Raw genomic sequence first — 22,444 nt, 5'->3', positions numbered from 1 at the left:
ATCATCCTATATGAATATATTTACATGTACATGCCTCTTTTTAGACCTCTATAAATGCCCTTTGCCTCTTAGTTCTTTTTTCTATTTCCTTCTACTTTCCTCTTGTCCCACTATCATGTTCAGTCTTCATTTGGTTTTCAGTAATTCCTCTCGGTTGCATTTGCCTTGATCAAGTCCTACCAGGCATCCTACACCCACCTTGCCATTAATTTTAGATCACTTGTTGTTCCTTCATCCCTGGGTTTGTTAACACCCCCTTCCTTCCCCCGCCTCCCCCTCTCCCATGTTCTCCTGGAACCATCAGTCCCGTTGTTTTCCCCTCCAGATTGTTTTTCCTGCCTAACTTATCTAGATAGATGTGCAAAGTCCATAATGTGCACACAACAAGACAGAGAAAAACAAAGCAACAAAATAAAAGAAAACAAAACAACAACAACAAATAAAATGAAAGACAAAAAAAAGAAAAAGCTATAAATAATTCCAGGTCCTTTTGTTTACCTTTCGGAGTGTTTTCCGGTGGAGCCTGATGGGGTGCCATGCCCTGGCCTCACAGTCTATTTTTGCCATTCCCTGGGGACCTTGTTGCTATGTTCCCCTTGCTGTTCTGTTGCACACTCTTAGGCACAATTCCTGCACTGTGTCTCCAGTATTGTCCCCTGGAGCACTATGGGTCAGTGAGGGATGTCCTGTGTCATAGTGGGGCTTAATGTTTTAAGTGGTTTGGTATGTCACACCCAATGGGATTACTATATTGAAAGAATGGAAAAATAACAAGTGTTTGTGAAGCTCTGAAAAGATTGGGACCTTCATATGCTCATTGCTGGAGGCCATCTAAAATGGTACAGCTGCCGTGGGGAATAGTTTGGAACTTCCACGAAAAACTAAACGTAGAATTACCCTGTGACTTGGGAACTCCATTGCTAAGCAAATTCCAAAAATAACTGAAAACACCTTCATAGGACTGGTCACAGCACCACTATTCACAATAGTCAAAAGATGATGAAAATGACCCAGTAGCTTGTGGCATAGATATACAATGAAGTGCTAACTTGACCAGTGATTACCATGGGGAAGGAGAAAGAGCTGTTGCTCAGGGGGCATTGAGTTGATGTTAATGGTGGTGGAATAATTTGGAAAAGGATATCAATAATGCTTGTACAAAAAGAGTATATTCGCTTTTCGTCCCTGGCTGTCTGAGCGTTCTGTGCCATCATGAATGCCACGGTAACCATCCGGACCAGGAAGTTCATGACCAACCGACTACTTCAGCGAAAACAAATGGTCATTGATGTCCTTCACCCTGGAAAAGCAACAGTGCCTAAGACAGAAATTCGTGAAAAACTAGCCAAAATGTACAAGACCACACCAGATGTCATTTTCGTATTTGGATTTAGAACCCATTTTGGTGGTGGCAAGACTACTGGCTTCGGCATGATTTATGATTCTTTGGATGATGCAAAGAAAAATGAACCTAAACACAGACTTGCAAGACTCGGTCTGTATGAGAAGAAAAAGACCTCCAGGAAGCAACGCAAGGAGCGCAAGAGCAGACTGAAGAGAGTCAGGGGGCTGCAAAGGCCAGCGTGGGTGCTGGCAAAAAGACAGAATAAAGCATCTACAGTGACTTGAGCTGCACTGGATATGTGGATTTTTCACCAGAGAATTAATAAACTATAAAATCTCTAAAAAAAAAGAGTATATTCAATAGCACTGAATTATACATGTACAAGTTGTGAAATTGGAAGATGTTTTGTTGTATATATTTTCTCTACAATTAGAAAAAATAACATGAATAACAGTGAGTACAATGAAGAAGAAAATGTTCTAGAATTGACTGTAGTGATGTTGTATTACTGTTTTTGATACGATTGGACTATTGAATCGTATGACATGTGATGAAGTGCTCATAAAACTGTTTTTTAAAATAAAATACTAATACATGCTTTAACAAGATAAACTTCAAAAACATTGTGTTATGTGACTGAAAACATCACATGTTATCTTATTCCATTTATATGAAATATACAAAGTAGGCAAATCCATAGAGACAGAAAGTAGATTGGTAGCTTCTAGAGATGAAGGGGAGGGCGGAACGGGTAGTGACTAGTAAATGGAATTGTTTGGGGAGTGATGGAACTAGACAGAGATAGTGTTTGCACAAATTTATAAATACACTAAATGTGGTGTGACACTTCCATTTTATGCTTTGTGACTTTTAATCACAATTTTAAATAGATGGAACACACATTATAACCATAACTCTAAATACGGACTTATCCCAGTATCAAAATTTAGGTTTTTAATCATAAAGAAATTAAATAAAAGCAATTAACTGTGGCTAAAGTTGCTTCTTCCTTTTAGTATTCCCTTATTCCATTTTTATTAAGTTGGGGTGGGGGTACTTTTAAATAGAGTTAAGATTAACTTCCTGAAAGTTAACAAGATTGATTCACTAGGGTGATGTACTCACCTTAAGTTTTTGTTTAAAAGTGTTGTTTAATGCACATTGATTCATTCCATCATCCAGTATTTACTATGTGAGTACCATGAGGTAGGTCCTGTCCTGGAACTTGAGGGAAAAAGGCTCTGCTATCCTGAACTGTATTGTCAATGAAAAAAAAAAGACAATTCTTCAATAATAAATACCATATATACTCAAGTATAAGCCGATCTGAAGAGGCACATAATTTTACCATGAAAACTGCATTAAAAATGTGCTGAAAACATGGAAATACTGCACAGTCTGACCCCATCATGCTGGAGCAAGGCACTGAGGGCATGTAGCTGAGCAGTAGGGGGAGCAGAGTGATGAAACGCCTGGGGAATACTAAATATAGACTTTGGAGACAGAGTGTGGCACCCCATCCAACTTGACTGACAAGCACTCTTAAAGGCCAAAAAACAGACCTTGAACTATTTATAGGCTTTTCCATTTTTGTCAGATTGTTCTAACAATCCAGCATTCTGTGATGCTCACCTTCCCAACACAGATTGCTGAAGAAAAAAATGGGTGTATATGCAAATGTGGTGAGGAAAACTGATGGTGCCTGGCTATCAAAAGATATAGCCTGAGGGGTCTTAAAGGCTTTAATATAAACAAGCAGCCATCTAGCTCAGAAGCAACAAAGCCCACACGGATGAAGCACACCAGCCTGTGTGAGCATGAGGTGTCGATGGGATCAGGCATCAGGCATCTAAGTCCCAGAACAAAACCATACCCAAGGTGAATACAGAGTGGGTCGGAGGGTAGGCATGGAGTGGAAACCCAATACCCATCTGTAGACAATTGGACATCTGCTCACAGAGGGGTCACAGGGAAGACATAAGCCACTCAGAGTGCAATATAGCACCGATGAATCACACAACTTTCCTCTGGCTCTTTGGTGCACCCTTCACCCTACTATCATGATCAATTCTACCTTACAAATCGGATTAGACCCGAACATGCACACTGCTACAGATAAGAGTCCAAACACAGGGAATCCAGGATAGATAAACTGCTCAGGGCCAACAAGGAGAGTAGAGATACCAGGAGGATTAGGGAAGGGTGGGTGTAGAATGGAGGAACCGATCACAAGGATCAACTAGAACCCCCTCCCAGGGGGATGAATAACGGAAAAGTGGGTGAGGAACGACAGCGGATGATGTAAGATATGGAAAAAATAATTGCTCTAGTATTTGTGACAGAGGGCGGGCGGGAGAGAAGGGGGAAGAAATGGTGAACTGATATCAGGGGCTCAAGTGGGAAGAGAATGCTTTGAAAATGATGATGGTTGCATATGTGCAAATGTGCTGACACTATGGACATATGTATGTATTGTGATAAGAGTTATAAGAGCCCCCAATAAAAGTATTTTAAAACAAAACAAAAATGTGCTGAAAAAACTTGGCTTATACATGAGTATATATGTAAATGAACAAGAAAAGCACTGAGCAATAACACATGTTTAAGAAAATAAAAGATTTTTTTAAAATAATTTATTAGGGGCTCATACAATTCTTATCACAGTTCATACATATACATACATCAATTATATAAAGCACATCTGTACAGTCTTTGCCCTAATCATTTTTTTTCCTCTTTTCTTTTTTTTACATTTTATTAGGGACTCATACAACTCTTATCACCATCCATACATATACATACATCAATTGTATAAAGCACATCCATACATTCCCTGCCCCAATCATTCTCAAGGCATTTGCTCTCCACTTAAGCCCCTTGCATCAGGTCCTCCTTTTTTTTCCCCCTCCCTCCCCTTTCCCCCCTCCCTCGTGTGCCCTTGGTAATTTATACATCGTTATTTTGTCATATCTTGCCCTATCCGGAGTCTCCCTTCCCCCCTTCTCTGTTGTCCCTCTCCCAGGGAAGAGGTCACATGTGGATCCTTGTAATCAGTTCCCCCTTTCCAACCCACTCACCCTCCACTCTCCCAGCATCGTCCCTCACACCCTTGGTCCTGGAGGTATCATCCACCCTGGATTCCCTGTACCTCCAGCCCTCATATGTACCAGTGTACAGCCTCTGTCCTATCCAGCCCTGCAAGGTAGAATTCGGATCATGGTAGTTGGGGGGAGGAAGTATCCAGGATCTGGGGGAAAGCTGTGTTCTTCATCGGTACTACCTCGTACCCTAATTAACCCATCTCCTCTCCTAAACGCCTCTATGAGGGGATCTCCATTGGCCGATTCTTGGGCCTTGGGTCTCCACTCTGCACTTCCCCCTTCATTTAATATGGTATATATATACATATACATATACACATATATACACATACACACACACACTTATATCGTTGTTTTTTTTTTTTTTTTTTGGCATGATGCCTTATACCTGGTCCCTTGGCACCTCGTGATCGCACTGGCCGGTGTGCTTCTTCCATGTGGGCTTTTTTGCTTCTGAGCTAGGTGACTGCTTGTTTATCTTCAAGCCTTTAAGACCCCAGACACTATCTCTTTTGATAGCCGGGCACCATCAGCTTTCTTCACCACATTTGCTTATGAAAAGATTTTTTCAACAGAAAATATGATTCAAAAACTAATGTCTTCAAAAGTAAAAGTTTACTTTCTATGCAGCTAGTATAACTCTGATACCTAAACCGGGCAAGGATCCCACAACAATTGAGAACTACAGACCAATATCCCTAATGAACATTGATGCAAAGATCCTTAACGAAATACTGGCCAATAGAATACAAAAGTATAAAAAAAAACCCACAAAAAGTATATAAAACAAAGATTTCCCCATAACCAGGTGGGATTCATATCAAGGATGTAGGGATGGTTTAACATATGAAAGACCATTGGTATTCACCACATTGACATGAAAAATTTTAAGAACTACATGATAATATCGACAGATGCAGAAAAAACATTCGACAACATCCAACACCAATTCCTGTTTAAGACACTCAAGGAAATAGAAATGGAAGGAAAATTCTTCAATATAATACAAGCTATATATTGAAGAACCAGAAACCAATGTGGTAGTCAATGGAGAAAAGACGAAAACAATCCCACTGAAAATGGGGACCAGACAAGGATGCCCCTTGTCCCCACTCTTATTTACCATTGTACTGCAGGTCCTAGCTAACAGTATATGACAAAGAAAAGACATCAAAGGTATTCGCCTGAGGAAGGAAGATGTGAAACTATTGTTATTCTCAGATGAATGATTTTATATATGGAAGGTCTCAAACGCTCCACAAGAGGATTACTGGAAGCAATAGAGGAATATGGCAGAGCGGCAGGATACAAGATCAACAAACAGAACAGAAGTCTATCAGACTGCTATAGACATCGGACAAGATCACAGAAAAGGGGATCAAAAAGGTGGTACCTGGGGCCAATGCCAATCCCAAATACCTGGACAGGCCCACCTCCCCACAGAATTTACTTCAGATTATAGCACTGAAGCTACAGCTCAGGGAGAGGGAAATGTCTGATCAGAGCACACAGAAGCAAATGACGGGAGAGGAAGAGAAAGTGGAACAAATTCTGTCCCACCACGCCCTGAGGATGATATTCCTGATATTCCTGCTCAGAGCAGCCAATGTACATGAGAGGACCATAGTGCCGGCCCCACTATGACATAGGACATCCCTCACTGACCCATAGTGCTCCAGGGGACAATACTGGAGACACAGTGCAGGAATTGTGCCTAAGAGTGTGCAACAGAACAGCAAGGGGAACATAGCAACAAGGTCCCCAGGGAATGGCAAAAATAGACTGTGAGGCCAGGGCATGACACCCCATCAGACTCCACTGGAAAACACTCTGAAAGGTAAACAAAAGGACCTGAAACTATTTATAGGTTTTTCTTTTTTTTTTTGTCTTTCATTTTATTTGTTGTTGTTTTGTTTTCTTTTATTTTGTTGCTTTGTTTTGCTCTGTCTTGTTTTTGTGCACATTATTTTTTTAAAACCATTTATTAGGGGCTCATACAGCTCTTATCACTGTCCATACATATATATACATCAATTGTATAAAGCACATCTGTACATTCTTTGCCCTAATCATTTTCTTTTTTTTCTCCCTTTCTTTTTTTTTACATTTTATTAGGGACTCATACAATTTTTATCACAATCCATACATATACATACATCAATTGTATAAAGCAAATCTGCACATTCTCTGCCCCAATCATTCTCAAAGCATTTGCTCTCCACTTATTGTGTGCACATTATTGACTTTGCATGTCTATCTAGATAAGTTAGGCAGGAAAAACAATCTGGAGGAGAAAACATAGCAAAACATTTGCTACTTCAATGATTTTAAAGTATGTAACTCAATGACATTAATTACTTTCACTTTGTTTGCAATCATCACCACTATCCATATCCAAATGTTTTCATCACCTTAAAAGTAAAGTATGAGAATTAAAGGATCCAAGACCTGGAGTTAGAAAGCCAAAAGGGAAGAACACACATGGTATTTCTCAAGCTGAAAGAACTGAACAAAAATTCTAGCTTCAAATTGCAGTAAGGTCAGTGGCATTTTACCTGGATCCACAATCAACGCTATGGAAGCAGCAGTCAGGAAATCAAAGGAAGCATTTCATTGGGCAAACCTGCTGCAAAGGACCTCTTTAAAGTGTGAACAAAGCAAAGGTGACACTTTGAGGACTAAGGTGTGACTGACCCAACTCATCCTCTTCACCAGCTACTCTATGGGAAACTATGCTCCATATGGGCAGTCTCAGAAACCCTGTGGAGGGTTGCAAGTTGAAATTGATTTGAAAACAGTGGGTCTGTTTTCTTTTTTGGGATGGTCATCATATTGAAGGCTCCAGGAAGCATTAAAATAAGATGGAGCCTATACACAGTCACTGTACCCAAAATAATTGGTATACAAGGGGGTACCCCCCAAAACCTGGAAAAAAAGCTCCACTTGGAGGAGATTTCATAGTACTCATTTGTGTTAGTGTGGGTAGACTAGAGAAACAAATCCATGGACACACATATGTGTATAAGAAAGAGATTTATATACAAGAGCAATTGTACATTGAGAAAACATCCCAGCCCAGTCCAGATCAAGTCCGTAAGTCTGATATTAGCCCATATTTCCGATATCAACCTATAAAGTCCTCTTCAGACTCACGAAACACATGCAATGACACCGAATTCAGAAGATCACAGGCCAGTGGGTAGAAAGTCTTTGGATCCAGTGTCATTGGAAACATCTCAGCGCTGACAGGTGTCTCTCTGTGGCTTCTCCGGCTTCTGAGGTCTGGTTGTGTCCATGTGGCTTGTCTTCTGCAGTGTCTCCCAGGGAGTAGCAGAGAGAAAGGTGTCTTCCACCTCCAAGGAGGAAGTACCAGATGTCCCAGAATTCTCAGGAGAAGACCATGCCCACACAGAAGTCTCATTGGCTATCTTCAGATTGACAGCCTAGACTCCACCCCTACACTCTTAATTCTTAAATTGACACCAGATTAGGTGTCACCACAACATGTTTTCCCATTAGACAAGCATCAAGCAACTCGCTTTCAGTTAGTGGACCCAGTAGCATTGCTTGGGAAGGTTCTCGCTGGTCACAGTGAATTTTTTTGTGAAAGTTATTTCACTGGAACCTCTTATTTGGTGATGGCCAAATAAGAGAACAGTGCGTGGCCATGAAACTTTGTTTCCTGCTTGGGAAAAAGGCTGCAGATAATTTTGTAATGCTGAACACAGTTCTCATGGACAGTGCTATGTGAAAAAAAAGTGTCAGAGTATTTTTCTCGTTTCAAAAATGGTAAAATGTTAGTTGGTATCAAACCTTGTTCTGGACTTCTGTCAAATTCCCAAATGAATGAAAATATTGACTTGTAGTGCTTTTGGAGTCTGTTCCACCAGGTCAGACTGTTAACCAAGCTTTCTATTTAGAAGTTCTGAAAAGATTGCACAACAGTGTGTGGCAAAAAATGCCTGATATGTGGGAGACGAGGGGCTGGTCTTGCCATCACGACAATGCATCTGTCATGCAGTCAGTACAGTGTGACAGTTTTTAGCAAAAAACAGCATGCCTCTCTTGCCCCACGCACCTTACTCACCTGGTCTTGGTTTGAGTGACTTCTTTTTGTTTCCACGAATGAAGAGGGACTTGAAAGGAGAGTAATTTGATGTTGTAGAAGAGGTGAAGAAAAAGAGGAGGAGCTATCAGCCATTCAAACAGATGAGTTTGAAAAATGTTTCCAAGATGGAATAGCAGATTTGACAAATGCAAAAAATGACAAAAGTGTAATGGATTTGAAGGTGATAAGATTGTTTTATATAAAATATTTAAATACATAGCTTTTGAAAAAAATCTCTAAAAAAATTTTTTTTTTGTATCTCCTTATATTCAATCATTTCAGGAGACAACATGTGATCAAGAACCAGTGGCCTTGCAGGAAAAAAATCCAAATTTCACTGATGGCATTGGTGAAAAAAATCCAGGAATTGATAGAATACCAACTGAGAAGCTCAACGAAAGGAAGTAAGTCAGCTACGTGGCCAATCACTTGGAAGAGATCCCTATTTGCACCCATTCCAAAGAAAGGTGATCCAGTAGAATATGAAACTTATTTAATAATATGATTACTATCCCATACAAGTAAAATTCTGCTGAAGATAATTAAGAATGATGCAGTGGTACATCAATAAGTAACTGTCAAAAATCCAAGCCAAATTCAGAAGGGGGCATGAAATGAAGGCAATCATTGTTGCTATTCGATGTATCTTGGCTGAAAGCAGAGAATACCAGAAAGATACTTACCTGTGTTTTCTTGTCTATGCAAGGGCATTAGACTATAACATTGCAAAGAATGAGAATTTCAGAACATTTATATGCACTCATGGGAAACCTGCACATAGTTATTCCAACAGAACCAGGCGGCAATACATGGTTTGACACTGGGAAAGGTGTGTGCGAGGGTCTTATCCTTTCACCACACTTAGTCCACCTGTGTGCTGATCGAGTAATCTGAGAAGTTGGACTGTAGAAGAAGGACGCTACCTCAGGGTTAGAGGAAGGGTCGTCCGCAACCTGCAACATGCAGATGACATAACCTTGCTTGATGAAAGTCAAGAGGACTTGATGAAGGTCAAAGGCTACAGCTTTTAATATGGATCATGCCCCAACATAAAGAACACCAGGTCCTCCCAACTGGGTCAATGAACACCATCATGATAGATGGAAAAAGGAGGGCAATTTCCAAGGCTTCCTTATTGCTTGGATCTAGACTCCATGCCCATGGGAGCAACGGTCAGGAAACCAAAAGAAGCAGTGTACTGGGCAAATCTGCTGCAAAAGAGCTCTGGAAAGTGTGAACAAAGCAGAGATGGCTCTCTGAGAAGCCAAAGTGTTCCTGACCCAAGCCATGGTATTTTCAGTCACCTCATATGCATGTGAAAGTTGGATAACGAATAAGGAAGACTGAAAGAGAATTGATGCCTTAGAATTAAGGTGCTGACAAAGAACATTGAATACACGCCATGGACACATTTTCAAACCTTACTCGTAGCCCCTGGGCCTCTGATAATCCTCTTTAGGGCCAGCTTCACCTCTTGGTTCCTCAGTGTGTAGATAAGGGGGTTGAGAAAAGGAGTAATGGCTGTGGGGAATAGGGCAGCTGCCCCATCCAGGGGGCTGTTAGTCTCAGGCCTCAGGTAGATGAAGGCACAAGGCACATAGTACACAGTGACAACAGTTACATGGGCCCCACAGGTTGAAAAGGCCCGGCGCCGCCCATCCGCTGTACGGATTCTCAGGATAGCCCGGATAATCTGTACGTAGGACAGGAGGATCAGCGAGAAGCAACTGGCCACCACCACTCCAATATCCACAAAGGTCACCAGCTCATTGACGGTTGTCTCTGCACAGGCCAGTCTCAGTACGGCAGGGATGTCACAGAAGAAGTAATCCACTTGGTTGGGCCCACAGTAAGGCAGGCGAAACGTTAGGATGGCTTGGAGAGCCCCATGGAAGGATCCTGCTACCCAAGCTCCAGCCACAAGCAAGGCACTAAGTTTAGCAGTCATGAGCACAGGGTAATGGAGGGGCCGGCATATTGCCAAGAACCTGTCATAGGCCATCAGTGTGTAGAGAAAGCACTGGGTACTGCCCAGGAAGTGATAGAAATAGAGTTGGGCCACGCAACCACCAAATGGGATGGGTTTGATGTCCACAGTAAAGTTCATCATGAGGCGAGGGACAATGATGGAGGAGATGCCCATGTCAATGACGGAGAGAACACCGAGGAAGATGTACATGGGGCGGGCACGGAGCTGTGAGTCTGTCCAGACAGTGATTAGAATAAGCAGGTTCCCCAGCTGAGTTAGGATATAGACGAGCAAGAAGAATATGAAGAGAAACGTCCTTAGCCTAATTGGGTAAGGAATTCCCGTCAGGATGAACTCAGTCACCAGTGTGTTGTTGACTCTTTCCATTCTCCGGAGAGATTTTACCTAGAGAATGAACCACATAGGAGTCAGCCAAAAGTGAGAAGGAGTCAGAGAAAGTGATGGTGGAAGATCCATAAGGTATTTCTCTCTGAGAGGGAAAGATGACAAATAAGGGAAGCTATGTTGTACAGTAGAGCTTGGAATGGTTTTTGTAAATAAAATGCTATTTTATTTTGTAGATAAAATGTCATTTAAACACAGCTAGGCTCATTCATTTACATGTGGTCTGTGACTATTTTCATGCTACTGCGGTAGAATTGAGTAGTTGAGTTTGGTCAACAAAGCTTGAAATACTACTCTGATTCTTTACTGAAAAAGTCTGCTGACAAGTGTTTGCACCTAGAGCACTTTCCCCAAATGGGCTTTCGGGAAACATGTCATGTAGTAAGGGCCATTTGTTTCATTGTAAGTATCAGCACTTCAGAAAGTCCACAAACTTTGGACGTGTCTCTGATAGAGCAAAAAATGACCTTACTGCTGCTCTCTGTGCAGAAGGAAACAGGAAATTCCCATCCTCTTGTGGTGCAGAGGAGTCCTGGTGGCAAAGTCTGGTAACCAGTGGCTCAAGATCAGTGGTTCAAAACCACCAGTGGTTCTGAGAGTGAAATATGAGGCTGGCTGCTCCTGTAAAGATTTACAGCCTCAGAACCCCTGAGTCCAAATCGACTGATTCTACATTGATTTGATGGCAGTGTTTTGTGTGTGTATATGTAGACAGCGAGTGAGCTAGAGAATGAAAGAAAATTTTCATTAAATGACCAATTAAATGTGACAGTTGTCGATGATATACAAATTTACTCTTCAAGTTTCTCATAGTTCAGAAGAAAAGAAAGCCCATGAGGCTCTAAGGCAGTGGTTCTCAGCCTTCCTAATGCTGCGACCCTTTAATACAGTTCCTCATGTGGTGGTGACCCCCCAACTATAACATTATTTTAGTTGTTACTTCATCACTATCATTTTGCTACTGTTGTGAATGGGGCGACCCCTGTGAAAGGGTCGTGACCCACAGGTTGTGAACCACTGCTCTAAATGAGGACTAACACCACCCTGCATTGTTATCGGTACCGGCATTATATGTGTGTATAATAACACAGTCTTAGGACATGCTCAAAGAAGAGAGCAGAGGAAGTAAAGAGGGATGGGGATGGTGAACAGTCAGAGATTACCGAAATGCTCTTAGCCCGATTGAAACAAGAATGACTGGAAAAGATGAGAGGAAGTGGCTTTCAGTGTGGAAGTTATCTCAAGTTCTTAGTCCAACCCCTTGATTGACATTTCCCAGTTGAGGAAAAGAATTGGGTTGAATGAGCTTTTTAAATTCCCTCGGCTGCTGTAATTCTCTACTTTCTAAATCATGGCTCAGGATGCGATACCAACCAACTTGAAAGGACTTAGTTTTGCTCTGGTCTAGTTTACGTTCACTCAGAAGCAGAAGCATGACATGAACAAGGAATATCAGGAGCTCCTGGATTAGCGACAAGGAGCCCTAGTGGGTTCTGCAGTCCTGTGGGGGTACCTTTCTGTCTTGACTCAGGGGACAGCAGACAGCAGGGAAGAGGCAGCCTTTGTGGTGCAGGGAAGCACCCTGCTCTGAAAGGCTAAATGTGAACGTTGTAATGGATATTGTCCTTCCAGACCAGGTCCTTGGGGTTAGATTTCCTCACAGAGCCTCTGAGATGGGTAAATAGAATGCAAGACCCAATTCTGGGGAAGAGTGAACATGAAAGATCTTCTAGTTGTACTCAATGATCTTGATACTAAACTCTTAATTTTAACCTACTGTATCTACCTCCATCCAAGTCTAGACCTCCAGTTCAACTATTTCTGTTCCAGAAGTTCAATAAAGAATAAATCTTGCCACCCCACGTTATGGTCTCCTCATCAAGAGAATGGATTTGCAGTTGTGATTTTTAGAATATTTTAATGCCAGAAAAATGGTGATAGTGAATTTGGAAAACCTGACCAGGGAGTTCCTCCAGATGCTTGAGGTGATAGACACTGGTCTCCTCTTGCTTCCCAACTTTAGGAAATGCAGACAGTTTAAGTATTTATACAAGTCGTGCATGACCATGCCCAGCAGCAGTCTTGACCTGAACGAGCTCCTGTGGAAACTCTGGTCTGGGTTTCAAGGGATGCTGTAATCTTTTGGAGTCTCAGAGGTCTGATGTTTAACTCTGCAGATTTAGAAACCTGAATTGGTCAGGATTCTCTAGAGGAATCAGGCTCTGGGAGATCAATTGACACTATTCAAAGACCCAAGAGGATGATTTAAGAACCGAACCAATTTGTTAATTTACAGTGGGAGAGCTGTTTTCTGGGATTGAAATGGTGTGCCTACTACTCCGGGCACCTACTTACTAATTCCAAGATCCCTGGCTATAAAATCAAGAACCAGATGAATATTTCTGAGTTTTGAATCAGAGCAAAGAGAATTTGATGGGGGCATACATGATTTAAGCTACACTGAGTCCCAATGAATTAAGCCTGGTAAATGACAGAGCATCTTCAACAAATGGAAGACTGGAATCTTTCCTCAGATACAACGCAGGCCTACCTTGTAGATATTGCTGGTTCAGTTCCCGATGACTGCAATAAAGAAACTATGAAATAAAGTCACATGAAATTTCAGGCTTTCCAATGCATACAAAAATTAAGTTTACAATATGCTGTAGTGTGTTAAGCATGTAATAGCGGAGTGAAAAAGTTTGGAATATTGCAAGAGTTTGGAATAATGTGAAAATAACCAAAATGTGACATAGGAACACAAAATATGGTAAAAATGGCACTGACAGATTTACACAGCTACCACAGACTTTCAATTTGTAACAAAATATACTTATATATATCTGCAAAACACAGTAAAGCAAAGCCCAATAAAATGAGGTCAACTTATACTTTTCCCCTTTAGATCACAATGAGAATAAATGAACAAAATCTTATCTTTTATTCCCTGAGGCTATATAGTGGGAGAATGATGAGGCAGTCTGTGTACATAAAGATCTATGATTTTGGAAATCCTATGGGGATTTCCAACAACCCTGTCCTACATGGTTGCTATGAGCTGGAATCAACTTGGTGGTAACGGATTTGATTTTGGAGTCTATATATAACTTTTAGACTTCTGTTACTATTTCTAATGACTCTTAAAAATGATTTTACAGGGGAACCGATTATAAGAATCTATGTATAGCCTCTTCTCTAGGGGATGGACAGCAGAGAAGAGGGCATGGGGAGACATTGGACAGTGTAACATATGACAAAATAATAATTTATGAATTATGAAGGGTTCATGAGGGAGGGGGAAGTGGGGAGGAAGGGGGAAAAATGAGGAGCCGATATTAAAGGCTGAAGTAGAAGGAAAATGTTTTGAGAATGATGATGGCAACAAATGTACATATGTTCTTGACACAATGGATATATGTATGGATTGTGATAAGAATTGTATGAGCCTCCAATAAAATGATTTAAAAAATGACTTTGCAAGTTTGGTGACTCAATCTGTCCAAGATTCTCAACTGACATTGTTGTCCATTTTCTAAATCCAGAGTTAAAAGCTAATTCTAAAATCAGACTGGAATATAATTTGGTTACCATGAATCTGTTAGATTGTCTATTTCTTTCATTGTATGACAGTCTATTGTATGTAAAAATTCTCCTTGCTTGGAACTCAGTATTTTCTTCTACAGAGTCTTAGACTGTAATGGTATTGATGCAATGTGCTTCTGAATTGTGGTCTAGTAACAAATATGAAAGATCATCTAGTACAAGCATGTTTAAAAAGACATCAGAATCATTATTGGACCACAAGCTGAATATCAATATATAATGTTGATAATTAAAAAACCACCCAGGAATAAATTACCAAGGGCACATGAGGGAGGGGGGAAAGTGGAGGGAGGGAAAAAAAAAAAGAGGACCTGATGCAAGGGGCTTAAGTGGAGAGCAAATGCCTTGAAAATGATTGGGGCAGGGAATGTATGGATGTGCTTTATACAATTGATGTATGTATATGTATGGATGGTGATAAGAGTTGTATGAATCCCTAATAAAATGTAAAAAAAGAAAAGAGGAGAAAAAAATGATTAGGGCAAAGACTGTACAGATGAGCTTTATACAATTGATGTATGTATATGTATGAACTGTGATAAGAACTGTATGAGCCCCAATAAAGTGTTAAAAAAAAACAACCACCCAGGAGATTAGATACCTTTTGTAGTGAGGTCAAGGACACAGGCTTAGTCCCCAAATCAGCAGAAGAGTTTTGCTTAATTCTGATCCCAAACTACACCCCTAACTCTAGTAACCCCTGTCTCAAATGGTTGTGAAGAACACTTAAAAAAATCATTATTTTTTGAAATGAACTCAAGCATACTTTTTAAAAAATTTGTAAAGAACATTTAGAAAGCCAAAAAAAAAAAAAAAAGAAAGCCAATATAATCCATTGTCATTGTCTGAAATTTACAAGATACCCACTGCCATTGAGTTGGTTTCAGCTCCTGGGATTTCTGAGGCTTTGTAAATCTTCATGGGGGCAGGCAATTTCTTCTTTCTCGCTCAGAATGTTTGGTGGGTTTGAACCGCTGACTTTACAGTTAGCAGTCCAACGCTTACCCACAGTGTCACTAAGGCTCCACATTTACAATAAAATTTAATAATTGGAAATATTCTAAAGAGGAGTACACTGGAATAAACAAATACACATAACAATAAGATAAAAAATTATGTGAGAAGTCTGAGAAATGATCCTGAAACCTTTATTAGAAATGACTTTCAGCTGCCTGTTTAGAGCATTGACTAACATAAAAATCATAGGAGAGCTTAATTTGTAGCCTTGCTTCAAATTTTGAGCTTGGAACCTACCTTACAGCTGGGAGGAGGGACCTGGCCAGGCTCAAACATGGGATCAAAGCGTGATGGGTAAAGTTGGAAGAACCATAGAACTGCACCATGCTTTTACCTTCTGTGGCTGGTACTGAAGTCAGATTCCTTCTGTGGGTGGTCGAGTAAATGAGCCTCTGAGGAACATTAGCACCGGAGAAAGAGGAAGCCAGTGAAAGCCTGGGCGAGAGTGTCACCCTGATCTACAAGGCCCAGGGGTGGGAACTTTACAATGAGACTAGCGGAGCAGTAGAAGAAAATTCCTCTGAAAGAAAGAGAAATATGAGTCATCAGATAACGAAAGACATTGAGAGAAGTGCCCGGGAGTAGAAAAACCCCTTGTCCAGTATTTGGACCCCACATTTATCTGCTCTGAAACTTACCCTGTAGTCATCTACACTTGGGAAGAGTTTCCTCCTTTGTAAGCCCCTCTCCACAGTGAGTGATTGAGTCCTGTAGGTGACATTTAACTCTGCAAAGCGAGATAGGAGAATGACAGGAGCTCTTTGGGGCAAAGGAAGTCACCTTCACCCACAGGTGTTAGCATTCACTGAAAATCTCTTTGGCATCTGTGGGGAGGGATACACACCTGTCCTTGGAAGACTTTCAATGGTTTTGCATCCCACGGAGTCAGCAGCAGTTATTGAGAACACATGGCAGAAGGCCCAGTGAATCAGTTCTGGCTGGATCAGTGTGAACGGTCAATCTACTGAAACTTGAATTATTGTTTGCCTGCTGACTTGTAGACACCGTCTTCCAGCTTCCTTATAAAGAGGGGGAAGAGTTGTAGTTCCCGCTGAAGGTACCTGCTAAGGTTTGTCTCTCTTCTGCTCGGTTACTTCTTTAATTTTCCCCAGAGTCAATTAGGGTGTTTGAGATCTATAGCTCAGGGAATATAGTGATTGTAGCCCACGATAAGGCAAGACTAATCACTATACTGTGTTTTCTGGGAAATGCCCTTAGCTGCTAGTTTTCCCCAATTTTGTAAACAAGAAGCGAGACCAGGTCCGTGGGGGTTTAACAGGGTTTGTCAGTAATTTCAGCACCATGGCTTCCTTTCCTTTCCTCAAAGAGTCTAATTTGGACGAGTTGAAGGAGGAACAGCAGCAGCCAAAGAAGACGACGAAGAAGAAAGCAGCAGCAGCAGCAGCAAATGTGTTTGTTATTGTTCAAAGGCTATCATCTTTATTTATTTATTTATCAAAAGCTATCATCTTATTGGCACAATCACATTTCATAAAATTACAATTTCTCAGAATTATTAAGGTACTAAGAGTTTTGTAGAGTCAAAGATGCTAAGGCGGAGAGGACATAAGAAGTTATCTAATCCAACGATTTTCTACACTATTTTGAAGCATATTTTCTAAACAATGATTTTCGGTAGCTTTTTGGGCTCCTGTTTCCTAAAATACTTTGTCTCCCTCGCTCGCTCTAATGTCTGGTGCTCTTTGGAGCTGTTGGAAGGAACCCTTTCCCTAAACTTTCTTTAACCGTTTAGAGATGGTCAATGTCATAAGAGAACACCTTGAATGTGTTCTTGTCCTGCCCCCTCTGGTCCCCACAAACTTTTGTAGCGGTTTCTGTGGGTCCCAAAGCGAAATCTCCTTGTCAAGACTTATATCTTCTCTGCAACTCCTATTCTTTGTTGCAGCTACTGCACGCCGCCATTGTGGTGGGAAAGCCGACATAAACAATACACAAATGGTGTGGCTACACTATAATACAATTTTATTCATAGACAAGGAAATGTCAACCTACGTGATTTTGTCATGAAATATTGTGATTGACTTATATTTTTGATTATTAAAAAGAACATTCTTAGCTTGCGAGTTCTTCGAAAGTAGGGCTGATCAGGGAAAACACAGCTTTGTTCAGAGGGATAAATGAGGAGAAGTGGCAGAAAGGGCTATGTGTCCTTGTAAAGCCTTTGTGCACCTCTGATGCTCACCATTTATTTTAGGAATTGCAGCTAGGATTTGGGTGTGAGCTTCCAAGAAAGTGTGGGCTTAGAAGTTTGACTATAGTCTGTTGCACTGAAATAAGGAGGAAGTTTCAAGCAGGGACCACCTTGAAACGGCTGACAAATCTCCTTACGTGATAAATTGGATTGAACTACAATGGTTGAAAACCAACCATACTCATGGTATAACACATATGGATGCAAGACCGCTGCAGACGGGAAGGTGGAGCGGGGTCACCGTGTTAGGATTTCCTCTTCATATCCTCTCTCTTTCTTTCTCCTATTTCCAATGACATCTAGCACGATGTCTAGTGTTATCCAACCATATGCCCAGGTGTTATGTGGAAACCAATCAGCAATTTGGGAAACTCAATCTGATTACATGAGATGGAGTTCAGCTCCTCCCTGGGGGACAGACAACAGAAAAGGGGGTGAAGGGAGACGTTGGACAGGGCACGATATGACAAAATAATAATTTATAAATTATCCAGGGCTCATGAGGGGGCGGGGAGGGAAGGGAAATAAAAAAAAAAAAGAGGACCTGATAAAAAGGGCTTAAGTGGAGAGCAAATGCTTTGAAAATGATGAGAGCAAAGAATGTACAGATGTGCTTTATACAATTGATGTATGTGTGGATTGTGATAAGAGTTGTATGAGTCCCTAATAAAATGTTTTTAAAAAATGAGAAAAAATTAAAAGAGATGGAGGTCAGAGATAGCTCCATTCCTCAACCTTCTCACTAGTTCTGACACAGCTGTTTCTTCTATGACATTCTCTACTTTTTGGATAATCCACTTTAATTACCACAGAGAACTCACAGATTAAGGGTCCTCTTGGGGCCCCAGATCAACATGCTGTTGGCCCTGCTGTCTCTCACTGGCATAGCCTTTTATTTGTGTTACAGCACTGCACCTTTCTCTTTGCTTGTCTTCTCTTTTCCTCCTGATTCTCTTCCCCCTTTTTGTCTCTCAAATATCTCAGGGGTTGGGTGCTTATTAAACAATTCCTTGCCAACTTCGAGGTAAGGAAAGGTGGTGGAACAAACGGACCAATCCTCTATTGGTAGTTTACAACACTTCATTTACATACTCTTGCCTAATCCCTGCAAGGTGCACACAATCACATGATAGGATGGGGATCTTTGGGGATGCCAAGGTCAAGTGCCATAACATCCACAGAGACCATATATCCTACATGGGGAGTAGCTATCGGGGTCTTAAAAGCGAGCAACCCCACTGAAGGGGCACCTATTTCTCTTTCCTCATCTGGAATGAAAAAGAATGAAGGAAATGAAGAAAAGTGAAGACAGACAGAAACAATTAATGGACCTAATGGAGCACTTAATGACCAGACCAAGACCAAACAAGAAGAATCAAACCACAGGTTGTTTACAGCAGTTTGCCAAGGATGTGTCAATCAACCTTAGAGGAAGTAGCAATGCTCTGGGGTAGAAGGTAAGGCCAAGGTAATGCCTCAGGGCGTAGGGGAAAAATCTCAAGTGGCTTTTCAAAAGAACAAAGGCAAACAGCCACAGCAAGGGATTGACTTCACCACAATTTCCCACAGCCATGTTGTTTCGTTGGGCAGACTTAGGCAGACGGGCCCTGCAGTAGAGTCAGGCCTCATGGAGACTGGACTAGTCAGGATCTGGGAATAAATTCACATTACTGTTGAAGAAATTCAACTCAAATTTCTGTCGTTTATTTTAGAATCTTCAGATATTTCTACTACGAATTACAATTAGGATAATGATGATCATTATCCTCTGTTTAGTGCCTATCATGTTTCGGAGTTTTACACATGCTAATTTATTTCATCCTTATTTTATCATATTGTATAAAAACAGATATCTTCATTTTACAGATGATTCCATGAGAGCTCAGAAAGTTTAATTAGTATTTAGCACAAAATCGCATACCCAGTAAGTGGCCAAATCAGCATTCAAGCCGTGTCAGACTCAAAACCTAAGAGGCGGTACCCCCAAGAAAACGGGAACAAAGCTCTGCTGGGTGGAGCTGTCACAGTACGCATTTTTCCCACTAGCCAAGCATTGAGTAACTTGCTCTGAGTTTGTGCACCCAGTGGCGTCACCTGGGCAGGTTCTTTCTGGTCACAGTGAGTTTTTTAGTAAAGCAGTTTCACTTGAACCTCGTTTTTTTGTGATCGCCAATTTAAGAGAACAATGTGTGGCTGTGAAATTTTATTTCCTGCTTGGGAAAAATGGCACAGAAACTCTTGTCATGTTGAACTCAGCTTGCAAAGACAGCACTTTGGGAAAAACTCAAACGTATGAGTGGTTTCCTTCTTTCAAAAACACGTAAATTGTTGATTGATGACAAACCTTGTTCTGGACATCCATCAACTTCCCAAATGAATGAAAATGTTGACTTGTAGTGTATTTGGAGTTTGTTCCACCAGGTAGACTGTTACTCATTCTATTTAGAGGTTCTGAAAAGATTGCATAACAGTGTGTGACAAAAAAATTGCCTGATTTGTGGCAGATGGGGGACTGGTTTTGCCACCATGACAATGCACCTGTTCAAGCAGTCATCTCAGCGCACCAGCGTTTGGCAAAAAACAGCATGCCTCTCTTGCCCCACGCACCTTACTCTCCTGCTCTTGCTCTGCGTGACTTCTTTTTGTTCCTGCAAAGGAAGTGGGACTTGAAGGGACATTTGATGACATAGACGAGGTAAGGAGAAAATGAAAAGGTGCTGCCAGTCAACCAAACAGATGGGTTTGAAAAATGTTTCCAAAAATGGAATCACAGATTTGAAAATGTATTAAGTGTAATGGAGAGTACATTGAAAGTAATAAGCTTGTTTTGTAAAAAAGTTTATAACTTGGGGGAGTGGGTTGTGAGGGAGGGGAGGTTCCTGCTTTTGTTTTTGTTTTGGTATCCCTAGCATGCTCTTCTTTTGGTCCACTACATCATGATGTCTTACTAGGATTTAATCTCAGAATATTTTATTCAGAGGCAGATGAATTTGACAGCAAAAAAACAAAGCAACTGGGCCATGGCAGTCAAACCTTCTATCACTTACCAGCAACATGATTGCCAAATATCGCTGAAAAAATTAGGGGGCCTATAGCGCCAAAGCTATGAAAACTTCTTGGATACAACAAACTACACTGAGGGAAGGAGTCTTTGGGTCTGGGGGCTTAGAACTTGGATCCTTGGGGGATGCCAAGATCAGCTGTCATAACATCACCCACAAAGACAATGTTCTACGCCCTCTGCTTGGAGATTAGTTACTGGTGACTTTTAAACTTATGCGCAGCCTCATCTAAAGGCAACTATTTGTCTTTTCCCATGTGCAGCAAATAAGGGAAAAAAATGGAAGATGCACAGAGAGAGTTAATCCACGGAACTAATGGAGAACAGAAACATCACTTTTCATGACCCCTAGACCAGAAGAATTAGATGGTGCCTAGATATCACTACAAATTTCTCTACAAAGGACCAAATTAGAAGGTCCTGGATAGGGTGGGAGAAAAATGTGGAGAAAAAGGAAAATTATAAATAGACCAGGCCTACTGGTTAGGTAGATTTACAATCTGAAACTACTGCTCTTAGACACCCTTCAGGTCTGAAAACTGAACTCACCCCTGCTGTTCAGTCTTCAGCCAAACGATATCACTAGGGGCATATGTGCTCCTTAGAATAATCAGCCATTTAAGAAGAAAAGGGGGAGGGTGACAGAGAAGTTGAGAAAAGAGAAAGGGGAAAATATTATTGAATTTGTAGGCCCGAAAGTGTCAGAGGAGGAACTTTGTGAGACTGGAAATGTACTGGTGCAGGCTATGGTTTTTAACCGTCGTTTGCACCTTGGGTTAACTGTATGATCTGTTCTGGCACTGAACTGAAACTATCTGCAAGCAGGTCTGTTCTTCAAAAATTGCTCTGTGTTCCATACAAGTAGTGATGCTTTATTGTAATTAAGAAAAATTCCAAGGATGATAGGAAACAGAGAAGAGGATATAAGCTGATTGGGTGAATGAGGCACAGTGTCTTGTAAGAATAAGTTTTTCCCCTGGTCTTGAAAGCACCATAAAACACCAGTTTAACAGTTCTCTAAGTTTACAGAAGGATGGGGACTATTCAAGATTGTACTATCTTTTACAAGGAGGGCTCCAGGCTAGGAATGTTTAAGGAATGCAGGTAAATTAATGGGGCGGGAAGAGGAGAGGAAACAGATGTCCTGGGAGATGAGGTATGTTGGGCTGAGGTGGTGGGAGGTTTTGAATTCCAAGCAAAGGGGTCTGGCTTTATCAATAAGCAGTGAAGAGTGAATATATATAAGGAAAGGAGTGAAGTACTGTGTTCTGTTTCAGAATTAAAACCCTGCCAGCAGTGAGAATAGGAATGGGGATGACAAAGGGACCACTTAGCGTGTCAGACAGAGAGAGCCAAGGTAGACTGCACAGAATTTGGTGAATTGTAGCATGGGGCTAGAATGAGGTGCTAAATAAAACACAGGCATCCGCACAGAGATGCCCACCAAGTTCTCAGGAGCATGTATTTGTTGGGAGGCAGCAATGAACCCCCTGCTGGGGGCCTGGAAAGGTGGGAGTGCAGGAAGTGAGGGACACTGCGTGAAGCTGTGTGGAGCAAGCATTAAGGCAGTTTCTCCTCCAAGTATGCAGGGAGTAATTGTCCTCCTCCTAGGCCGAGCATTCA

At 41.2% G+C, this 22,444-nt stretch overlaps 1 protein-coding gene and 1 pseudogene across 1 annotated transcript; one reads left to right on the top strand and one right to left on the bottom strand.

The window, feature by feature from the left end:
• The first annotated feature begins 1,186 nt into the window (after positions 1–1,186).
• Positions 1,187–1,610, top strand: LOC142425638 (small ribosomal subunit protein eS24 pseudogene; annotated as a pseudogene).
• Positions 1,611–9,968: 8,358 nt separating this feature from the next.
• Positions 9,969–10,910, bottom strand: OR10G3 (olfactory receptor family 10 subfamily G member 3). Its single transcript, XM_075531704.1, has one exon. The coding sequence runs from the start codon at positions 10,908–10,910 to the stop codon at positions 9,969–9,971; it is 942 nt and encodes a 313-aa protein (XP_075387819.1).
• Between the last annotated feature and the right edge of the window lie 11,534 nt (positions 10,911–22,444).

Source organism: Tenrec ecaudatus, chromosome 14, assembly GCF_050624435.1.
Source record: "Tenrec ecaudatus isolate mTenEca1 chromosome 14, mTenEca1.hap1, whole genome shotgun sequence".
In the NCBI taxonomy this organism is placed as follows: Eukaryota; Metazoa; Chordata; class Mammalia; order Afrosoricida; family Tenrecidae; genus Tenrec; species Tenrec ecaudatus.
The sequence above is the reverse complement of the archived record's forward strand: the minus strand, read 5'-3'. Positions and strand labels throughout refer to the sequence as shown.